Consider the following 23,454-nt stretch of genomic DNA (forward strand, 5'->3'; position numbering starts at 1 on the left):
TCAGGTGCACTTCTTCTTCTTCTAGCGTTTGCCCTTCTTCCGTAGCCAGTCAACAGCGTCAGGTTGAGCCTGATGTAAAGTTTCGAGACCTCCTTTGAATCTGGAGAGGTGGCAGTCGTTGACTATGTGGGTCATAGTCTGTCTGGAGCTGCAGGGGCAGTTCGGGTCGTCCCTGGCTCCCCAGCGATGGAACATAGCGGTGCACCGGCCATGGCCTGTTCAATAGCGATTGAGGAGGGCCCAATCATAACGTGCTAGGTCAAAGCTGGGTTGATGCTTGCAGGGGTCTGTGATGAGGTGTTTGTTCTTTACCTCAGCTGACTGCCAACTCTGTTTCCAAGAGTCTGGAACAGAGAAGTTCAGTGTAGGCATAGGGGACCAGATTGGGTGACGAGACATCAAGCGTTGGACAGGGTGGGCGAAGATATCTGCGTATATTGGCAGGTCCGGTCGAGCGTAGACGTGGGAAATGAACTTAGATGATACCACATCCTGACGAATATCTGGCGGGGCGATGTTGCTAAGAACTGGTAGCCATGGAACTGGGGTGGAACTGATGGTTCCAGAAATTATCCTCATGGAGGAATATAATTTGGAATCGACCAAGTGGACATGGGGGCTACGGAACCATACTGGGGCACAGTATTCTGCAGTGGAATCAGGTGCACTTATCCCACTGTGCTACTGCCCAACTGCTGCATAATTGCATAATCTTTTTCTGTATGAACACTTTGTACCACAGAGATGGGAATATTCTATTTTGCAACCTGACCATCAAGGAATGACATCTTAGGTTAAGTTTTCAAGAAGTGGCATCTAAGACAAAGGTACGGGCTCTGCAATTTACTGATGGAGTGATTTAATGGAAAGTAAGTAGAGTGATGAAAAGAGAGAGCATGTGGAGCTCAAGATGTAATCTCACATTAAATTTAGTTCTGACAGACAGAAGGCTCCAAGAGCAAACATAAAAGGATAGGCTGCAGTGTTAGTTCCCAGGAAGGTGGGAGCCCCTCTGGGGCCAAAGCAGCTGTGACACATCAGCAGCAAATACTCACAGACCTACTGTTGGGTACACTGCTGTAGTCACCTGCCAATACAGGGGAAGCCAGGAAATTGCCTTCACATTCAGCTCCTTGTTGCAGCTCTGAGACACTATGTTAAATTCATTACAGACTGTGCTATTTCATTGGCTACTACAATTACCTGACAAGACAGGCAGGAAGGGCATCATTTCTGTTCATGACTCCTAATTTATAAATAATAAATGTAACCAAATAGATGCTTTCTCACCTAAGTCAACTCAGTAATCTGGGAACTGGAACTTAGAACTAAGATGTCTGGTTTCAAGTCGTGTCCTTCCTGCTATATATCCTGTCTATGTGAAAAATGTGAGAAAAGTAAAAACTGGTGACACAAAGGAAGTAGTGCCAAAGGAAGCAGAAGGCTTTGAGAAGAATTGAGCTGTACTGTCAGGAAAGCTTAGTGAAGGAGGCCCTATTTGAGCTGAGTCCATTGAGGTTAGGATCCAGGTGGGTGAAGCAAAGACAGCTTCCCAGGTTCAAGCGGAGTATGGGATGATCCAGGTTCTCTCTGGAGTATCGTATGTAGATCATTCCAGTGTGGGTACAATGCCAAGCCTCATGGACATGCTGGGAAAGCATTTTCAACCACTGTCCCTCGCCTTTCCTCTTGCACATTCCCCACATGGTCTTCTGCCTCTAGACCCTGTGGTAGTTTCTGATTGTGTTACCTCTTGAAAAATTAGTCCTAGACAGTAAGAGTTGCCTGAAATTGCTTGCCTGTATCAGATAAAGAGAAATGGCTTTTTAAAGTTCAGCACATAATTCAAATAATTAATGTGCTTTAGGAAGGCCAAGGTCGTACAAAATACCTCACTTTTGTCTAAAATACCTTATTTTAAAAGATTTTATTTGTTAATGAGAAAGATAGGAAGAGAGAGAGAAAGAACCAGACTCTGGTACATGTGCTGCCAGGGATTGAACTCAGGCCCTCCTGCTTGAGAGTCTAGTTCCTTAGCCACTGTACCACCTCCTGGACCACACTGCCTAACATACTTTTAAGAGATTCCCAAGAATCCCAAGAGGAAAAGCCAAGGAATCCAAGCTTCTACTTTCTTGTTCCAAAGATCTGGGTTGAAAACTTTCCTGAACAAGTTTATAAGGCTCAGCTTGAGTACTGATGAGATCTCTCCATTAGATCTCTTCTATAAATCCTAATAAAAATTACAAGATATAATGGCCCAGACTATATTGTATAAACAGAGAAAACTGCAGGAATGCATACAGGGGAAGGAAAAGCCCTCCCTCCACTTTTTCTTTTTTGCTTGCCAAGAGACAGTCATATAGTGGCAGCGTAATCCCCCTAAACTAGCAAAGAACATCTCATCTGTGTCCTAGAATATGAGCAATGAGAATTTTCTCTTCTTTCTAAGAGAAGAAATGGAGCTGAGTATCACTGGGAAATTTCTGGATAATATGCAACTAGTCTCATGGGATTAAAGGGCTTGAATAAGCTAAGCCATCTGATAGCAACACAAGTTTATAAAATACATACTGTAAGAATAATCCTATGCCATATAGTCAAAGTTCACTTTAGAGAGTAAACAATAAAAGAAAAGAAAAAAAAAAGAAACTTGACCTGATAACTTTTAATGGAGGATAGTTAAGAAAAAGAAATAGGAGGCTGAATGGTGGCATAGCTGGTTGAGTGCACATGTTACAATAAGAAAAAAAAAAACCTGGGATCAAGCCCTTGGTCTCCACCCATAGGGGGAAAAGCTTCACAGCAGTGCAGCAGTGCTACAGGTCTTCTGTCTCCCATTTCCTCTTGATTTCTGTCTCTACCCAATAACTAATAAATAAGTAAAATATCAAAAAAATAGACCATGAGATCTGGCCTTGTACAAGAAAAGTTATTGTATAAAATTTATTTCCACATAGATATTCTGTTTCTCCCAACTTTGATGTTTTCACCTCCATCTTTTCCTTTATGTTTTCAGGAGTGGCTTTGCATTTTGCATAATGAATAGAGATAATGAGCATCCAGAAACAGACCCTAGCCCAGAATTGCAGCTGATAGGTTTCCCTATCAGCTGGAAAAGGGTTCTCTGCTACTAAAATGAAGGTAAGGATCTTGAGCGAGACCAATCTGACTCCTGTCATTCTATGAGAGGGAGGGCATGCATAGGGCAGGAAGAAAGAGGCTGGACTGATTCAAATACAAGTCCTCGACCAGTAGTCACCAAAATTGAAGTGAAGATGTTCTTACTCAGGGTTTCCAAAGACAGCCAGTTCTGCCTGCATCTTAATTTTAAACATATAGCTTAGAAATATGAAAGAATGTATGTATATTATTGTATATCCTCAGTGTATGGCAATCTGTTAAAGCAGCCCAAGGAAATAGATCTAGGATACAGCCAGTCATGTGCTGTTCCTTCCAGACACTTCTAGATGGTAACAGTATTATGAATGAATGAAGCACCAGGCTGCTTCTAGCCTATAGCAATTCAGCTATCACTAACTAAGTCCACTATCCCAGCATTCTAATCCTCAAAGGGACATTGGAGCTCTGCCTTTTGGGGCCAGTGATTCCACACAGCTTCTGCCCTCACCCATCACTTCTCAGAAACAACTTATTAAACTCAGCCCAAGCATATCTTGGAGCCTCCTGAGAAATGAGCTCAGATGACAGAGCTGCTATCCTTTCTGGCAAAGGTCTTTTATCAAGCAATACAGAGTGTATGTTCAATCATTCCCATATCACAATGAAGAGACAAACCCTGTTGGTGAGTGTTCACTGAGAAAGAAAAATAAATAAATAAAGCACTGCAGCTTGGTACACTCTGGGATTTGCTGTGGCTTGGAGCCTCCATGAATCTTAGCAGTAGCCAGAGAAATAGAATCCAATCTTTTAAACTTTGTGATATATATCCATGTCAATGGTTCAAAGATAAGGACAAGACTTTAGTGAAAAAAAGGAACTTCTAATAAATAACTTGGAGGGTGTTGAAAAATATACAAATATTTCTTTCTCCTCAGTCAGAGAGATTCCAGATCTCACTGAGTTTCAATTCTTGTCACTGCTATCCTCTTCTACTGAAAACAATCTGGGAGGAGGAAGATGAACAAGAAACTATAGCACTAGGAGGAGCAGAAAGAGGGAGGTGGAAAGCAGGAGGAAACCATGAAGAATGGAGGGGAGAGAGAAAGAAAAAAGAAAGTCCTCAGCATGAAATAATTGAAAGATCCTAAAAGATGCAGGGAAACTGGCACATTGTTGATAATAACCATAATAACAAAGCTAATGATAGGCTCCCAGCAAGGACCTTGCATGGTCTGGGGTTTGTTACAAAGAAAAGGAGCCTTTTTAACTGGCAAGCGTGGCTGCTTTTAGCAGTGCAGCATTCAGCCTTCAGCAGCCCACCAGCTACATCACGGACCAGGCCACTTGTCTCCTCCGCAGTCCCAGTCTTCCTTTTGCCACTATAAAATTATTGGTATTGTGATTCTTCTCTGAGACGCCACAAAAGAGCAGGTGTATACTTTCACAGGAGGTGGGGTTAGCTCAGGGATTCTTTTCTTTCTAAATTAGTTTCAGTTTCCTACAATAGGAAGGGAAGAAGCTCTGGGTAGATGATCAGCTTGGGGTAGAGACCATATGGCCAAGGAAAGGAGGAAGCAGCCCTGATGCTCTGAGTCTTCCTCCATTTCTGATCTACCAAGACGTCTTCTCCTGTATTCTGCTATTCAGGTGCCCTAGGGAAGAGCAGAGGAGGAGAGGGCAAAAGGACTACTCATCTATGCCAAACATTCTAGATGTTTTCTATTTCTTTGTTTTCTTCCTAGGACCAAAAGAGGGAAAAAAAACAAAAAACTGAGGCTTTTAGAGACTTAGCTAAGACTACACAACTCATATAGAAGCTGGCACTGAGCCCAGATCTATAGCCCTTCAAAGATGCAGTTCTTGAGATAACACTCCCCATCCACCCCACCCCCTCCATACATAAGAATAACTGGAAAAGGGGCCCTACATAAATCTGAAATGGGGAGAAATCTCTTAAAATTGGGAGATCAGAGTGGGGAAAAACTACATTTGACATACATAAGGTGGCATGACACAGAGATACACTCAAAGCATTTGCTATAAGTAGAAAATTATTTATAGAGTACAGAAGTTCTATTCTGCAGCAACACAGATAGATGTAGCAAGTATCATGTGCCATGTGCACTGACTTCAGCCAGGTAGAGAAAGATACACATAGTATGACTGCACTCAGATGCTAAAGATAAATATATTAGATAATCAAGATAAAACAAAAACAGGCCTTTATAAAGCACACATTTATACATACATTTGAGGGAGACAGTGGTAGCATACTAGTTAAGTGCACAGATCACTATGAGCAAGGACTGGAGTTCAAGCCCCCACTCCCCATCTACAGGGAAAATACTTCATGACAGGTGAAGCAGGTCTTCAGGGGTCTATCAATCTCTCCTCTACTCTATCTTTCCTCCCCCTTCAGTAACTCTCCATCCTATCAAATAAAAATAGAAAGCAAAAAAAAGGGGGGATGGCTACTGGGGGTGCTGGATTAGTCGTCCAGGTACCAAGCCCCAGTGATAATCCTGGTGGAAAAAATAAAATAAAATATATCTGGAAAAATCTATGAACATATTACATATATACATAAGCTTTTTAGAATCTAAAACCCAATTAGTGGATACTGGGAAGGAAGAGGGAAGGGAAATAAACTAAAGTAAATCGATCAATTGTATGGAGAATAAAGAATAGATTGGACCTTCCCCCCCCCCTTTATCGGGGGGAGGGAAGATGGTTTATAGTATGGATTCTGACACTTGGACTCTTTTATATATAAAAAGGAAACATTGACAAACCATAGGATAAGAGGGGTACAACTCCACATAATTCCCACCACCAGAACTCCATGTCCCATCCCCTCCCCTGATAGCTTTCCTATTCTTTAAGCCTCTGGGAGTATGGACACAAGGTCATTGTGGGATGCAGAAGGTAGAAGGTCTGGCTTCTGTAATTGCTTCCCTGCTGAACATGGGCATTGACAGGTTGATCCATACTCCCACCCTGCCTCTCTCTTTCCCTAGTGCTGTGGGGGCATTTGAGAGCTACTCTCTTCCCTGATCCAGCTTTCTGGTACTTTTTCCAGCCATGACATCATCTTCCCAGACAATAACTTGGATCCACCTGCACTTCAGATTTCAGGCTCAGCGATATTTGGACTTTTAATGATCAACATGTAACCAAGTCAGTCAACCAGCAGACCTGGAAACTGCCATTACCAACCTCCACACCTGCAAATCAGTGACAGGTGATTTACATCAGATAAGCCATCTAGCAGGCCTGGAAACTAACTGGCTGTTCCAATCCCACCAAAGCACCTGCAGAAGCAACAGGTAACTCACAAGTGCAGAATCTGCTTGGCAACAACCTGGGAAATGGACACTTGGTAAAGAGAATAAAGAGAACTAAGTTGGAGGTGAGAGTGTTTTGTAGACACCTATCAAGGGCAGATGAGAAATCATACCCATGTGTCAACAACTGCATCCATTAAACACCCCAATAAAGTGAAGGGAAGAAAAGTAAAGGACCCACAAATTTGGAAATGATTATTTAGCAAAAAAAGAAGAAGAAAATTTAAAGAACTTCTGCTGAACCAAAATGAGCTTCCAAAACATCAACCTTAATATTTGAAAACAATAGAGTACTTTACATAGGAATGTGGAGAATGTCTGAGAATTTGGAGTGGGGATCTGAAAATCTTTTAAGAGGGGGAAATGAGAGACTTTTTGGGGGAGGGAGATTTAAGACTGGGTATTCAGTCCACCCATTGCACAATATTTGCTTGTTATTTTCTATTTTTAATAATGCAAAATTTTTAGCACAAAACTGGTTTTGGGACTGTGATGAGGCAGGGACAGGCAAAGCCCAGATATGCTTAATTTCTATTATTCTATTATTTTGTTAGAAATGCTATTTCTAACAAAACAGTATCTATACATGTTGATTTATATAACAAACATAGTATCTATACATGTTGATTTATATAAGGTGATACACCCCAAATTTATATAATGTCATAATGTAACATTACTACAGTAATAAAAATAAAGCTGGTGGAGACAAGTTTAGACCATCTAACTCTCTGTTCCTTGTCTCCTCTGTGAGATTTCACCTGAGTCTTGACACCAGGGATTCTAATTATGAAATTCAATCCATTACCTAGTATCAGCTTCAGGTGAGTACAAAAGTGCAGACAGATATTTGGTCTCAAATTCTCTACTGCTAAAAAACATCCCCCAACACCAAGGGATACCTTCCTCAAACTAAGTCCAATTCATAGTTCAAGGACAGTCTCCCCTCATGTCTGAGAACCACTTAAAACCTTAATTGGTGTCTTTTTGTTCCAACATTTGTTAACAATGGCAAATTACTTACCCAGGGGACATTGCCAACAAAATTACCCAGTAAAAGTGTTTCTCTACTTTTGTGTGAAGATTAAGATTATATATATCAGAGAAAAAATAAGAGTCACTTCTTTTGGCAAGAATCCTAAGCAATGACTTCTTGTTTCTTTAATACTCATTGTTAGGGAACTATTAAATACTTAATAATTTCAGCTTCATTTATATACATGTATATAAAGAAGAATACATCTTTCTCTAACAGATATTCTACTACCACAACTTTTATGAAATTATTGCTCATTTTTTGACCTGTGCATTGCAAAAGCAATCTCATTATGTTTTGTAAAAGTTTAATTTAAAAAAAAAAAATCCAGAAGTCTAACAGATCTAGAAAAGCATTCTGGACATTTGATGTGAATTTCGCTTTGCTTTCTTATTTTTATCATGAAATACATGCATTCTTACTAATAGAAAAATTGAGTGATGTAGAAAACAAACCTCAACATGTACATATTAAGAGGTCAACACTATTCTAAATTCAAAGCTCTAACTGCATTTGTTACTTTGTAATTGTCTTTCTAATTCATTTTCTACTGTCCTAATCCCAATAATTCTCTAGTATGCCAATTCTTCAGTTTTCAGAGTTCTATCGGTTTGCTAGAGAGGGAAGTAAAAGGAAGATTCTAGATGAAAAAACAAGTGTGAGTATATTCCTGAATTTAAACATATATACAGAAAGATGGTGTCTAGGTGTGTGCTTTGCTATGCATATGGTCCAGGGTTCAGACTTAGCATACTAGGAGTGTTATGACTTCATTAGGGGTGTCATGGTGTCTGTCCCTCCTTTTTATTTCTGAATGAAAAAGTTTGAGAGCAGTGAAATCACTCATGAGTAAGTTCCCAGGAATACATACACTTATACATACAATAATAATTCTTGGTGTCAATGCAATATCCTTTGAGGTGACTCTTAACTGTCATCTGCCATTCCTGGGAGAGGGAACCGTTGCCATTCTCATCTGATCTCATCACTAGATCCCTAGACAATACTTGTAGCCCACTTGCATGTCAGATGTTGGGCTCAGGCAAAAATTAGTAAAGTCATGGGGCCCTTGGAATATACCTAAAATAGACATCTTAGCTTCTTCCAATATGAAGACCCTGAATCTCATCTGCTATATTCTTACCTTTAGGTTCCTAATTATTAAATAAATAATTAGTTCTGCTTTACATCTTAATGCTTTTCAGCCAACAAGTTTAAGTTGTTACCATGATACCAACCTGAATTTCCTGAGCAGAGGACCTCACCACTGTGTCCTGGCACCCTACCTCTCCAGAGCCCTACCCCACAAGGGAAAGAGAAAAACAGGCTGGGAGTATAGATCAACCTGTAAACATCCATGTCCAGTGGAGAAGCAATTACAGAAGTCATAACTTCCACATTCTGCACTCCATAAAGATCTTTGGTCCATACTCCCAGAGGGAAAAAGAATAGGGTAACTTCCAATGTAGGGGAGGAGGTTGAATTCTGTTCCAATGGAACTCTGGTGGTGGGAATTGTATGGAACTGTACCCCTCTTATCCCATAATCTTGTCAATCATTATTAAATCACTGATTAAAAAAAACATACTAACAACAACAACAACAACTGAAATGTGGGCCAAAAACAAAAAATAAAACTCTATATTTGGCTATTAGAAAGCTCTTCAGCTACCTTCATATAGTCCAGGGACCTGGAGAATATTGAAGTCACAAACAATAGCTTTATGTCTTATGAAGAACCCTGGAAAATAAACAAGAGGTCTGAAGAGCCCACATTCCAAGCTAGCTCTGTTATGTTTAGGAGTCACTATAAGACACAATAATTAAGAGTCTGATTGCACCTATAAGGGGTACTTTTAGGATGAAGAATTTAAATAATGTCTGGACATCACATCTTCCTTCAGATATCTCTGATTAACTCTGCGAGATATAAAAATATCAAAGCATTAAGTCCCACAAAAAACTACGATAAAATTGAACAAACACTTACATGAATGCTTCTTAAAATCTGAGTACCAGCTGGATAGGAAAGAAGTCACATATTCTGTGTCCAGAAGTTTCACGGTAAGTTCTACCTACGCCACACACATTTTGCAACAAACTTTTTGCCGCTAAGTCAATTGGTATTGCTGCCAACGATTAAATAAACAGCCTATAGTTTGGTTTGATGATTTCCACTAATGTAATACTCTAATTTTCACATTATATAAATATTAGCCTTTCTCCTTACTTGATAGAATAAATGGTGATAAAAACTTACTAGAAGTGTGAAAGTAAGAGAGTAAAAACAGACTGCTTACTATCCTAGAAAACAGGAGCATGGGAAAATCCACACTTAAGTGAACACAATCATCCCTCCCACCTGTTAAATCCTGCGCCTTACTCAAGCGTGGTAAACGGAAGCAGCAAGAGTAATCCACAGCAATCTTTGACATGACTAAGGGATCAGTACTTAAGCTAATTTAGGTACAACTTGCTCTCTAATGCCTGTCATTTTGGAAGGTGGACACTAAAGAAGAAACACTTTTCTTCTGTGCTCCTAGAAAGGAATGGTTACATGGTTCCCCATAGAAATCAGCTTTCTAGTTTCAGGACTCACTTGAAAGCCTTCTAACTGCATTTGCTCTTGGCATACTGTCACAGGTACATGGGTAGAATTTCCAAAATGATGAGAAAACATGGGTTCAACTCTGTTCCTTGAAGGCCATTGCCTATTTCTTTCTAATGTAGTTTTTCAAAATAAACTATTAAATATTGGAGGCCAATCCTCCCTATCGGCTCGGCTCAATAAAACTGCGAATTCACTAACTTAATGAAACTTAAAAGCAATCTTAAAACCAAACCCTCAAACCAAACTGTCACTCAGTTACTGTGATTTTTAGGGTAAAAATTACTTTATAGCCAATTATCGATAGTTAAATGATAAAATGTTTGTGGCAAAGGGCATACAGCAGATGCTCTAAAATATTTGTACCCCATATTAATCTTAGAAATTCTAATACATAATACTGTATCAAACACCTTATTTCTTATGTAATGCTCAATTGAAAAAGAAAATTGTGATTTATGAAATTACATGAAAGGCTACTACAGTGGACATTCAATCTCTGTCCAGATCCTTTCTTGTCTACATAATCACTAACTCATTTCCTTTAATAGATTGGTGGGATAACTTTTCTGCATATATATGAAGTAATAAATCGAAAGGTATTTACTCCCATTTCAAAAATCAGAGCAATACTTACAGCTGGATCCCCACTGGCTTTTCTCTCTGTTCAGCTTGCTAAGGTTGGCATAACAAGTACCACACCTCTGGAGCAGCTTAAACAATAGAAGGTGATTGAGGCAGAAGTTGAAAAACAAGATCAGAAAAAAAAAACAAACACAAGTAGAACCTGAACTGGAATTGGCATATCACACCAAAGTAAAAGACTCTGGGGTGGGGAGAATACAAGTCCAAGAAGGATGACAGAGGACCTAGTGGGGGTTGTATTGTTATATGGAAAACTGGGGAATGTTATGCATGTACAAACTATTGTATTTACTGTTGAATGTAAAACATTCATTCCCCAATAAAGAAATAATAATTAATTAATTAATTAATTAACAAAAAAACAATAGAAGGTGATTTTTCACACTACAAGAATCTGCAAGTCATAGGGTTTCAGTAGAATTGGGTTTCTCTGAGGCATCTCCTTTGTCTTGTAGATGGTCATTATTCTCTGTTTCTACATGTGCTTTTCTCTCTGAAGTTTGATGGGTCTTAATTTTTACTTCTTATAGGGAAGTTAGTCACAAAGGCTTTGGGATCACTGTATGTGTCTCATTTTAACTTTATTTAGAATTTTTAATTTTAAGTAACATAAGGATAGAAGACCTTATTGACATTCATTCATCCCAAAGGAAATCCATAACAATCTTATATATGGCAGGAAAACATACTAGTGTCTTGTAATTCCCAGCTCTACAAAATTGTCTTAGCCCTTCTATCATACTGAGTAGTCTTTTTTTTTTCTTGTCTCCAGGGTTACTACTGGGCTGAGTGATGGCACTATGAATAACCTTTCCTTCCTTCCTTCCTTCCTTCCTTCCTTCCTTCCTTCCTTCCTTCCTTCCTTATTTCCCTCCTCCCCCTTCTCCCCCCGCCTCCCCCCTCCTTTAATAGGATAGGGCAAAAAGAAATTTATGGGAAGGCTATCAATAGCTCACAAAATTATCTCAAGTTAAGACTGAACTCAGAGGGGCCGGGTGGTGGTGGACCTGGTTAAGCATACATAGTACAAAGGACAAGGATGGGGTTCAAGCCACTGGCTCCCCATCTGCAGGAGGGCGATCACAAGCAGTAAAGCAGGTCTGCAAGTGTGTATCTTTCTGTCCTCCACTGGGTCTTCTCCTCCTCTCTCAATTTATCTCGCACACACTTAACCCAGTGCTCCACCTGGCCCCTCATAACAATTTTTAATAATAATAGTCCTCTATTCACCCCATTGTATCCCAACTTGGATAAAAAAAAAAAAACAGGGAGTCGGGCGGTGGCGCAGTGGGTTAAGCGCAGGTGGCGCAAAGCGCAAGGACCGGCGTAAGGATCCCGGTTCCAGCCCCCGGGTCCCCACCTGCAGGGGAGTTGCTTCACGGGCGGTGAAGCAGGTCTGCAGGTGTCTATCTTTCTCTCCCCCCTCTGTCTTCCCCTCCTCTCTCCATTTCTCTCTGTTCTATCCAATAACAACCACATCAACAACAACAACAATAATAACTACAACAACAATAAAAAAAGACAACAAGGGCAACAAAAGGGAAAATAAATAAATAAAATAAAAAAAAAACAGATTTGGCCAATCTGTATTAACTGTGTGTGGACTGGGATGTTTTCATCGTGTCCAGAATAATAGGGGGCAGGTTTTTAATAAACATTATTTGAATAAATGGATGAATATATGAATGAGATCTTATTATCGACTACAGTTGCACACTTATTTATTCTCTTTTATTCAGTGTTTCTTGGTGAATTTATATTTCTAATCCAACAGATTTTGGAAGGACAGCTTGCTACGGATGGAACCTAGATAGGAGATATGTTTGGAAATCAGCCACATTGCTGTTAACACCCATAAAAATGGCCACCACCTTTTTAAAAGGATGCTTTTCAAAGCAAGGCGTGAAATCCACCTGTTGTTAGAAAGTCTGCCAAGCTTTGAGCTACACTGGGCTCTGATTTCTTTCTCCTCTTACCTACACTCCCTATTGCCTGGGTGAGGCTCCAACTTGATCAGTAGGCAACCAACATGCCACTAATTAGGAGGCACAAAGCATGGCAGAGGATGATTAGCTCATGATGAGCACACACTGCCTAGAGTTGTCTTGTTACCATTATAAGTAGATTAGAAATCTGGGGAGCATCTGCATTTTCCCCACACAAAGGAGAATCTGAAATTGACAGGTTGAAATGAGGATGTGTCAAGTAGAGCTTTGTAATTGACAATGATTAACTTTATTTCTCCAGACTTATCTCTCTTTCTTCTCTTGGTATCCCTCCCTCCACATGTTGCAACTGCCAATGGAGAGAGTCCAGCAATTGTCTAATTTAACCATAGATTTTGGAAGGTCAGTGGTAGCAAACCATGCTGGTGCTCCAAGGACCAGGTGTGTTGTTTATGGAGACATTTATGTGCTACTCAGGTGGTTTTACTGAAAAACCAAGAAAGATTAGTGACAAGAAAAATAATTCTGTCTCCATTCTCTTTCCAACCACCATTTTTGAACTGTTAACTACAGTAAACATTTCCTGGGACACAAAGAACAATAACCCTTTATTTGCAAGGAAATGGAATAAGCAATATATATAAAAAAAAACTGTTTAAAAAGAACAAAAAACTTCCTAGGAGGAGCAGTGAAGTCTTTTTGGAAGAAGTCTCTGGAGTCCAGTAGCCTTTAGCACAAACTACACACACTGGACACAGACCAAGTATGTTAAGTATGGTCTGGTCAGCATGGCTATGGTTATTTCTACTGCAGAAGTCTCTGTTCTTTGGGGAACAGAGCCTATATTGTCTTAAGAGCAAATCACTGGAGGTTCTGCTTTATCTGGTTCATTTCTAATAGCTCCATCCAGCATTGTTCCCTCAGGATTAAGCCATAGTGATGGATGGCATATGTGCCTGTCATGATCTATTTTCCTATGTCTTTGTTGATATTTTGAAAAGAATCTGCATCTTTTGTTCACTCTCTGAAAGAGCTCCCCTTGAACTGTGAGACCAGAGTGGAAGGCGTGAAACAATATCCTTCATAGCTTCATAAAAGAAAAACACATTTTCACAAACAATTGTTTAATATGATCACTTTACCAATATATGAAGACAAAGGAATTCATACAGTATTGCTCAGAGCAGCTTTGAGGGTTCTCTGGACCTAGAGCTAGCTGCATGCCATCACAAAAGCCTGGTGTGAGAAGAGAGGGTAAACGTGAAAGCAAGTTGTATTATATAAACTGGAACTAAGAATGAAAACTAGACAAAGCCAAATTGTTTCACCCCAGTAACATGGTTATCTCCAGGGCACACCCATGTTTGGCAAGAGCAAGTATGTCTCAGAAACTGAGAGCATACAGTCTTTAACTTTATGAGGCATGCCTGACTAGATGCATCCATCTGTTATCCCTTCCATATGGTCCAAGGAAAAGAAGATCAACTATTAAATAAAAGAGAAAAAAAAAAAAAAACAATAAAAGAAGCACTGTCTTTGGGAACAAAATGTAAAGAACATTTTTTTTAATTTCATTTTTTTTTTTTTTTTTTTTACTGGGGAGGGGAATAGTGGTTGAGAGTAGATTCAGTTGCTGGTGCATGTATAAAATTTCTCAGTTTCCTGCAAAACAATCTCACCTCCAGCCCAGGTCCTCTCCTATCATCACACACCAGGACTGGAGAACACCCCCCGTTTCCCCCAGAGTCTTTTAACAGGCAATATGCCAAACTCAGTTCAAGTTCTATTTTGTGTTTCCCTTTCCTGTTCCAATTTTTCAGCTTCTGCCCATGAGTGAAATAATCCCATATTCATCCTTTGTAAAGAGAAAAATTTAAACAAAACTCTCTTCCTCCTTATGAGGAGTTTAGATGTCATGCCTCCCCAGCTAAGGGATTGATTTTTACAACTTGGGATCAGGGAGGACAGAGAAGGGAAAAGAAAGAGAACTTTCAAGATGGAATTTATTATTTGATAAGCACTAGCTGTTTATTGTGTATTTACTCATTATCTCATCCACCTAGGTTCCAATCCTTGAGGTAGACGGCATTATCTTCTATTTATAGATAGGGAAATTGGACACTGATTGTGTCATTGTACTCCTCTGGGCCTTAGATAATTAAAAAGCAACAGATCCAAGTTTTATAGAGACTTTTATCTCTGAAAAAAATGCATCTTTATCCTAGATTCTCCTCCCTTTTTTTGTAAACAATGTCCCATTGATTCCTCTGTGATTGAACATATATCTCATCATGATGTATGGTCTGGAAACACAAAGGGGCAAAGGAAATTTTAAAGGGCACTTTGCTACTACAAAGTTAATGGTAATTAAAATAACTTTTAGAAGCATCAAGTACAGTAGTGCTTTGTGAGGTAATTGTTAGGCTTAGTCTGGTCTCCTTTGAGAGTATCATGAGAGTAAGCATGAGAATTTGGCAGATCTGCCATGTGTGTTCAGATAAGGCATTCTCCTGCCTGTTTGCTCCCTGGCCTTCATTCCTCTGAATAAGTCCAACCACTTTAAAAGGCAAGCAGTGCCACATGTGAAGCTAGGGCCTGACAGCTGTCTGTTGAACAGTCTTATTTCAGTCCGGTGAAGGGAGCAAGGGCATCAGGCTATAGTCTGCTTACCAAGTAGGTCATCAGGGCAATAGCATATGATGGAATGTTTGTCACTGACTGATGAACACACTTGGGAAATTGGATTCTATGTCACTCTTGATATTATAAATACAACAGTCATATAGGCGCAACCATCAAGCCCCACTGACTCTTAGTGGCATGAACTTTAATCAGTCTTGCTTGGTTAGGGAGATGTGTGATAGAAAGAACACTACCCTACTATAAAGAAGACAGGGATTCTGTCTTTAGCTCTGCAGTTGATTGCTTTGAAACTTTAGCTAAGTCACACTTCTAAATCTCTGTTTAACCCTCTACAGACAAAGAAAGTTCTCCTACATCCCTTAAATGATCTCTCACATTATTTTTGGAATTGGCAATATACTTTTTACATTTCTGCAAATACAAAGTGATCCAGCTGGCAAAGAAAATCATAAAATTATTTTCTTGGAAAACAAGAAACTGTGGACCAAATCTAATGCAGAGTGTCCCAATCATTGGTGACCCATATAAAAGCAGATGTAAAGTCAACCATATTCTTCTATCATCCTTTGCTTATCTACTAGTGGGACGTCTGACAGACTTGTGCTGGTGATAGAAACAGAGGCTATATTATTAGCATGACCACCCCAAAGAAACTAAACAACTTACCCTATATTACTGCTGGATAGTACTTTTTTCCCTTAATTATCTGGTGGAGAAATTTTGCCAAGCTGGTCATATCAACATGGGGGAAATCAGATCCACTGTAAAGAAAAACTGATGTATTTAGAAAATTCACCTTTGAATTGGTTTTAAAGTGTGAGACATTTTATATTATTTGGAAAGCTCAAAACCATTAGATGTTCCATCAAGATATGCAGGTACTTTATGTTATGAATAACTAGTCATGTGAGGGAAAAAAAAGTCACTAAATCAACTTACTTTTTTATAAGTACTGTAAATCACATCTTCAATATTTGAGAAAGGTTGTTATATGATGTACTTGTATGATTTTTAAAAAGTCAGCCTAACTCAAGAAAAGTTAACAGCACATAATTTTAAAACATATTCATAAGTGAAAATAATATTTGTTCCATCCTGTACATCAATTTGAATTAATTAGATTTAATTAAAGAATAGTCAGATAATATCCAAAATACATAAGCAAATTATTGACCAAAATTTTTAAAGTTTCTTGGCCCTATGGTATTTTACACTATATTTTAACACTGAAAAATTATAACATCCAACTTACAAACCGAACAGCTTAAAAAAGATATAGGTGTTGTTGGCTTTTTCTTTGTATTATTCTATTTCTCCTACTTCAAGACCCTACTTGAACAAGCACCTCTACCACTCAATGGGAGCCTATGTCAGACTCATAAATTTTTGGGTTACCAAGTCTAATGATAAGAAGTCTGGGCACTAAGTCAACAATTTGTTCTGCCTTATATCTTAACTCTTTTTTAGTCACCAGGTTCCAGATGCTAAGATGATGCCAACCGGACATCCCCGGGCAGACGACCCCACCAAGGTGTCCTGGAGACCCAACTCCCCAGAACCCTTCCCCACTAGGGAAAGAGAGAGACAGGCTGAGAGTATGGATCAACCTGCTAATGCCCATGTTCAGAGGGGAAACAATTACAGAAGCCAGACCTTCTACCTTCTGCACCCCACAATGATCCTGGGTCCATGCTCCCAGAGGGACAAAGAATAGGAAAGCTTTCAAGGGATGGGATGGGATATGGAGTTCTGGTAGGGGGAATTATATGGAATTGTATCCCTTTTATCCAATGGTTTTATCAATACTTCCATTTTATAAATAAACAAATTTAAAAAAATACTGGGCTCAATCATTGGGGTAGGGTTTGTAATTTAACAGGATATTTTAGTACAAGCTCTGAAAGGTTTTTAGATAAAAGGGAAGAAGGAGGAGGAGGAGAATATGATGATGTTAGAAAAGGGATTGCTATTTCAGTGTCTTATGCTGCAGAGGAAGAACAATTTGGTGGTAAGTGATGTGTGCTTTTATCTGTGCTCTGGTAAGGACAAGAGTCTTGCAAACTACATTTACTTAATACAAATAAAAAAGTAGAAAATTAACAGTACAGTATTATTATTCTCAATTATTCACAAATCCACTTCGTATCTGTTTCATATAACTCAATAGTGCATTTTACCACCATGGGCAGATTCTATTTCCCTAGCTGTGACTGATGTTGGATTTGGCGGTTTTCTTTAGTCAGTGGGATATAAATCCAAGGAATAGAGTGACCATAATGAGCCAAAGTCTTATAAGTATAGAAACTACTGCTGGCTTCTCCAGGAATTCTATATATAACCCATCACTGAGAAAAGATATCCAGCAGTTTTTTAATTGCTGGCTTTAGAATGATGACTTATAAAGCAGACCTAAGTTAGCCCAAGAGACCCTGATCAGTCCAAACCAAGTTCAGTCAAACTATAGGCAATCTGAAGACTCATAAGAAAATCATAAATATCTTGTTTTCTAAGTCATGATTTTGTCTTTTTGCCACTTAGCATCAATAGAGAACTAGTTGAATGATACAAGAAAGGAAACTGTTCAAAAAGAAATCTCAGCCTGATGTATGACTTTGATATACAAAAATACATTTATTTTCAACAATTTCAAAACCACTGTCTTTTTTACAGTAGAAATATTCAAATGGAACAATAAAACCAAGAACAGTATATTTACATATACTGTATATATAGATATGACTCATGCATTTGTATTCCAGTGTTTAGTACAAGTATTGCAACTGTCTGCCCCGTTTAAACCTTGAAACCAAAAAGCAGGATCTTCAGAAAGCTTCTTAGTCTTAATCTATGCTGAAGCCATTAATATCTCTCTAGATCATATTCTCCCAGTAACTTACTGAGAAGAATGTGAACAAATCCCACAAAAATCTACGAGTACAAAATTCAGTCTTTCTACCCAAATATATATACAGCATATCATTTAAAAAAAAAATGTGCTCAGTTTAAGCCCAAAAACAAAAAACACACTTACAGCATGGCTTCAAGTGACCCTACTGAACAGAATAGAACTGGGAGATGCAGTGAGTGAAGGGCAGGGGTGCTGGAGAAGAGAACACTGGCTTTGAAAGCCACTTGCCCCGGAGGCAAGAACTATCTTAATGGAACTGAAGGCAGACATTTGACTTTAATTAAGTTGTACACATCTGACAAGCAAATAGCACAGCTGTGCTAAGATCATCTTTGACTAATATCATTAAAGGCTAGACCCCTATTTGGCCTGCAGGGTTTGCTTGGACTGTGATTTCACAAATTCAACTCTCACAACCTCTCTGACTCTTCCCAATCTCTCTGACTCCTCCCATGCAGAGGAATTGGACTTAACATAGTGCCCAGAGGACATTTTTAAGCTAAAAATTGCCCCCAAATGTTCCTGCAGGCATTATACATTTCCAGAAAATCAAACCAGAGTGTTGTTTATCAATCCATTGCCTGACTTCTTGAGAGAAAACCAATTTTTCAGGTTTTATAAATATCCTTAACTTTTCCTCTTGGTGGGGAGTCTTTTTGCCTCATCTTGGTCTCAGTTTGAAGTCTCGATCTTCATCAAGTCAAGATCTTCATCTTGCAACTTCTACCATGTCACGACCACATTCTATGATGCCACTATAATCTTTCCTTTACTAACTGTCCCAAAGAAGCCCCAGTCCCCCTCCTTTATATACATAAGTAGAAATCAGCAATGGTGTGGACACAGAGATGTAAGAGTTAATTGTAACTGACAACTGGATATTTTCCAGAACCCAACATATCAAGCAGGCCTGGGGATGGGGGGTAGGTGACCTCTGAAGGTGAGTGCATAAGGCAACACACACATACATACACACACACACACATCTTTCTTTTTTCTGTTTTCTTTTTTACTAAACATTAAATTATTTCTCAGGAAATAAAAAGCTATTTACATTGTAATTATATACAATAAGCCATCAGTAGCCTTGCTATTGACATGCACGAAGCAGGGGTCTCTTTCATAAAGGTGTGCACGCTTTCTAGAGCTATACTCACTCCCCACCACCCTATCTCCTGCAGATTTAACTGGAATATGTCTTGTGTTTCAGGCTTCTATACAAAGGAGAGGCATTGGTAATTTGGGGGAGTGAGAGGTTAATGAAAAGCAAACTCAATTTGAAACATGAGGACATCACAAGGCAAAAGAGAGTCCTTGAGCAATCAATGGCAGAATAAAGCAAGTAGGCCATGGGATGGTGTATCCTTTACCCTCAGAAGAAATCCATCCATCCATTCTTCATTTGTCTCATTCCTATCAGTTAAGAATGCCTTTGTCTCCCAAAGCTAAGCAGCTACCTGCTATTTATGAAGGGGCCCTTGGTAAATAAAGGCTAAAAAAAGACATTTTCATTTGTCCATAATAATAGTAATAGGAATCATCAAAAATAAAAAGTCAGAAAGGTGATTGATCACGTGGCTTGTTGGTATTAAACACTAGTGCAGTTGGGGATCTCCTTTGTGCTTTCGCTGTTTGCAATGGTGGCAATGCCTCCTGCAGGAGAGAGAAGACAGAAGGAGAGAAGGATGTAAGTTCTATAGGGTAAGTATCCTTTTCTGGCCTATTTGCTGCTAAATATAAAGCCATCCTGTACAAAGGCTTAGTAGAGATGTATATTAACTTGGTCACTTGGATAGTCTACCCTATCAGTTCATTGACTCATCTCATTTTCTCAATATTCATCATCTGTCATTTTCTGTATGTGTACACAAAGTAGAAACAATAGGTTGCTGTCTTATACTCTATAGTAACAGTAATTACTACCATTAATTGAACACGCACTGCATGGCAGGAACAGGGCTAGAAAATATACCACTTCATTATCATAATGGTCTTAGAAGGTAGGTACTAGTATACCTATGGAACCAGTGAAACATTTGAAGCAGAAAGATCAAAGAGCAAGCAGATTGTTAGAGTACACGTATCAGTAGTGGGACATGTTGCTTTTTCCTCATAAAAAAAAAAAAGGGAGCTGGGTGGTAGCACAGCGGGTTAAGTGCATTTGGCACAAAGTGCAATGACCAGCGTAAAACATCCCAGTTTTAACCCCTGGCTCCCCATGTGCAGGGAGGTCGATTCACAAGTGGTCAAGTAGGTCTGCAGGTGTCTATCTTTCTTCCCCCCTCTCTGTCTTCCCCTCCTCTCTCCATTTCTCTCTGTCCTGTCCAACAACGACAGCAATAACAACAACAATAATAACAATGATAACAAGGGCAACAACAACAACAAAAAAGGCCACCAGGAGCAGTGGATTCGTAGTGTAGGCACCAAGCCCCAGCGATAACGTTGGAGGGAAAAAGAAAAGAAAGGGGGGGGGGGTCGGCGGTGGGTGGTGCACGTGGTTAAGTGCACATATCACCATGCACAAGGACCTAGGTTCAAGCCCCTGCTCCCCACCTGCAGGAGAACACTTCATGAGCAGCGAAGCAGGGCTGCAGGCGTCTATCTTTCTCTCTTCCCTTCTCTATCTCCCCCTCATAGCTTCTCTCTGTCTGTAAAATAAAAAGTGAAAGTAAAGAAAAAAAAATGGTTGCCAGGAGTGGTGCAGGCACCAAGCCCCAGCAATAAACCTGGTGGAAAAGAAAAAATAAAAAAGGAAAAAGAAAGCCTAACAACAATTAATCATTCACTTATTTCTTTCGTACTCAGACCCCAGTGCTCTTAAACTTGACATACTTTCAAAGGAAAAAAAAATCTGCAAATTTCATGTGGTAAGAAGTAGCAGATAGACTTTAAAATATGATTATGTCACTGTGGCCAGTTGTTCACCCCACTCTCAAGTCTAAAACTAGCTTTGAAAGTCACGTGGGCTGGCCAACCCTGTGCTTGGAGGACCAAGAACACGGGAACTTAGAAGTAGCTGCACACATACCTATCACTCGGGGGTCCAGCTCTTTGTCCAGCAGTTCCTCAGGCTCCGTGAAGTCACTGAGTGTGATTTTGGGGGCATTTTCACTTTGGCTCACTGACCCAATCATTTCCTGCTCCTTGTCATGTTGGACTTGAGCATAGATATTAATCCAAGGAATTTTCCTACACAGGACAGGAGCAAAAGTATATTAAAGGTACCAGGACATGCCAAATTCAGGGAATTGGAAAATCAGAGTGGTAAGAAGAAGTAATTTATAACACATGTCAATGTCAGGATGAAGGTACAAGAGATCATTCAGATAAAACAGTCATGAGACCAGGGAAAATAAGATGAGAGACCTAGATGCCCAGACCAGATGTAAGCCATAGAAACACTACAGAACTCATCTGCTTCTAGGCTAAACACTTCTGTATAAGCAAAAGGACAATTTTGTTGATAATGTAGGACTAAAACCCTCATGCCAGTTACCTTTAAGTTTTTAGAGCTAGATTTTGAAACTCAAAAAGTTATTTGCATCATAGTGAAAGGATATCTTTTCCAAATTTTATAACAGTCTAATCAATTACCAATTGTTTATAAATGGTCAAAAAAGAAAAGACTTAAAATCATTGACAATACTTTGAGAAGACCATTCATTGTGCAAACCTCAAAGATTTTTCTAGTTTCCTCATCAGTCCAGTGGGATCACAATAGTTTCCTTTTAGGATTTTTGAGAAGACCAAGGCAAGGATTAAGAAAAGCCAAATAACTTTCCTCAAAGATACACAATAGTAGGTATGAGAACACAAGGCAGAGATATTTGAGATTGAAGGAGAGAACAGGCTCAGATTGAAAACTTCTTGGAGAATTTATCTACAAAGCCAGGTCTACTGTCTCCTGACCCTTGTGTTCCAGCTTCTGCAGCCTTCTTTATGTTATAATCTAGAACCTCTCAAATAACAACATGTTTATGCATTACACAACACTCCAAATAAAATGCAGAATGTAATTGCAGTAGTGGACAGGATAGGCTTAATTTCTGCATTTCAACTAAATTCCAGATCTATGTCCAGAAATCTCACAAAGCTAATAAAATTTAAGACATGTGGTTTCTACCCCACTCTAAAAACATCCTGTATATTTCTAAAGGAGACTCACTCTCTTGTCCTAGTACCAATCAGTGGCATTTTGAGCTCCTACAAGTCCTCCTCATGTCCACTCCAGTTACCTATTTACTAAAATAGGGAGCATTTAAAAGGATTTCTTGTAATTAGTTAAAAAAAATCTAAAATAGGTTTAATATATGTAATAGTTTCTACCTTTCCATTCCATTCGTGTTTGAGTCTTTCCACTTGTTTTCTGTACATTAAGGAAGATGTCCCTGTTAATTTCTATTGGCCTAAACCAGCTTAAACTAACCTACAAAGACGTCAAAGGAGTAGATTATATGTGAGGCAGCAAGTGCCAGGCTCTCTGATGTGTAGAATTAAAAATGCATGCTGGCCCTTACTTTCTTCTTATCTAAATAGAAGAGCAGTCTAATAGCTTAGATTTCTTCTAATCATAAAAGTACATATTACTCATGAACACTGCAATAAACTGTAATATTTATTCGTGCTGTGGGCAGTCAAACTGTTCCTGATTGCACAAGACTACATACTTCAGTATGTCAGCAGACTTCACTGCCTCCCTCTCCTCTTTTCTGGATGACACCTACCAAAAAGGGTTTGGATAAATGTGCCCTTATAACGATTGCTCACTTTATTTCAATCTCTAACACTGAGCATATTTTTCAACATTTTTAAATAGATGGTTGGTAGGAAATAAATTTCATATCAGTTTCCAGCATATTAAAAACTGTTAAATTGCCTTTCATATCGCAACACATCTGCAGGACTGTTGAGAATATAAGTCACAACCAAACCTCTCTTTCACAGATAAAAAGAAGATGAAAAGTAAAAAAATTTAGAGATCCGTCTTGGGTTACACATTCATATTGGTTTTAATCAGAGGAGTAAGGTAGATAAACCCAAGCCACCTATAAAATTTTCAGTTTCCATTTGTTTGCTTCATATGTGATAAATGATTGAAATCCATGGGAAGAGATTTAGGGAGAGGAAAGTAAGCTTCAAGATTATGAAAACACCCCCTTGGAATAATAACAAAAAGGAAGAAAGATAAAAGTTTTTGG

At 39.1% G+C, this 23,454-nt stretch overlaps 1 protein-coding gene across 1 annotated transcript in view; it reads right to left on the bottom strand.

The window, feature by feature from the left end:
* Window positions 1–17,939: 17,939 nt before the first annotated feature.
* Window positions 17,940–23,454, bottom strand: part of SORCS3 (sortilin related VPS10 domain containing receptor 3) — a 795,336-nt gene continuing 789,821 nt past the window's right edge. Inside the window, exons 26-27 of the mRNA XM_007530390.3 lie at window positions 21,285–21,445; window positions 17,940–19,906 (exon numbers count right to left, since the gene is read on the bottom strand). Coding sequence (XP_007530452.2) covers window positions 19,842–19,906; window positions 21,285–21,445 — 226 coding nt within the window. The 3' untranslated portion in view covers window positions 17,940–19,841. The remainder of the gene's footprint in view (window positions 19,907–21,284; window positions 21,446–23,454) is intronic.

This window comes from Erinaceus europaeus, chromosome 14, assembly GCF_950295315.1.
Source record: "Erinaceus europaeus chromosome 14, mEriEur2.1, whole genome shotgun sequence".
NCBI classification, from domain to species: domain Eukaryota; kingdom Metazoa; phylum Chordata; class Mammalia; order Eulipotyphla; family Erinaceidae; genus Erinaceus; species Erinaceus europaeus.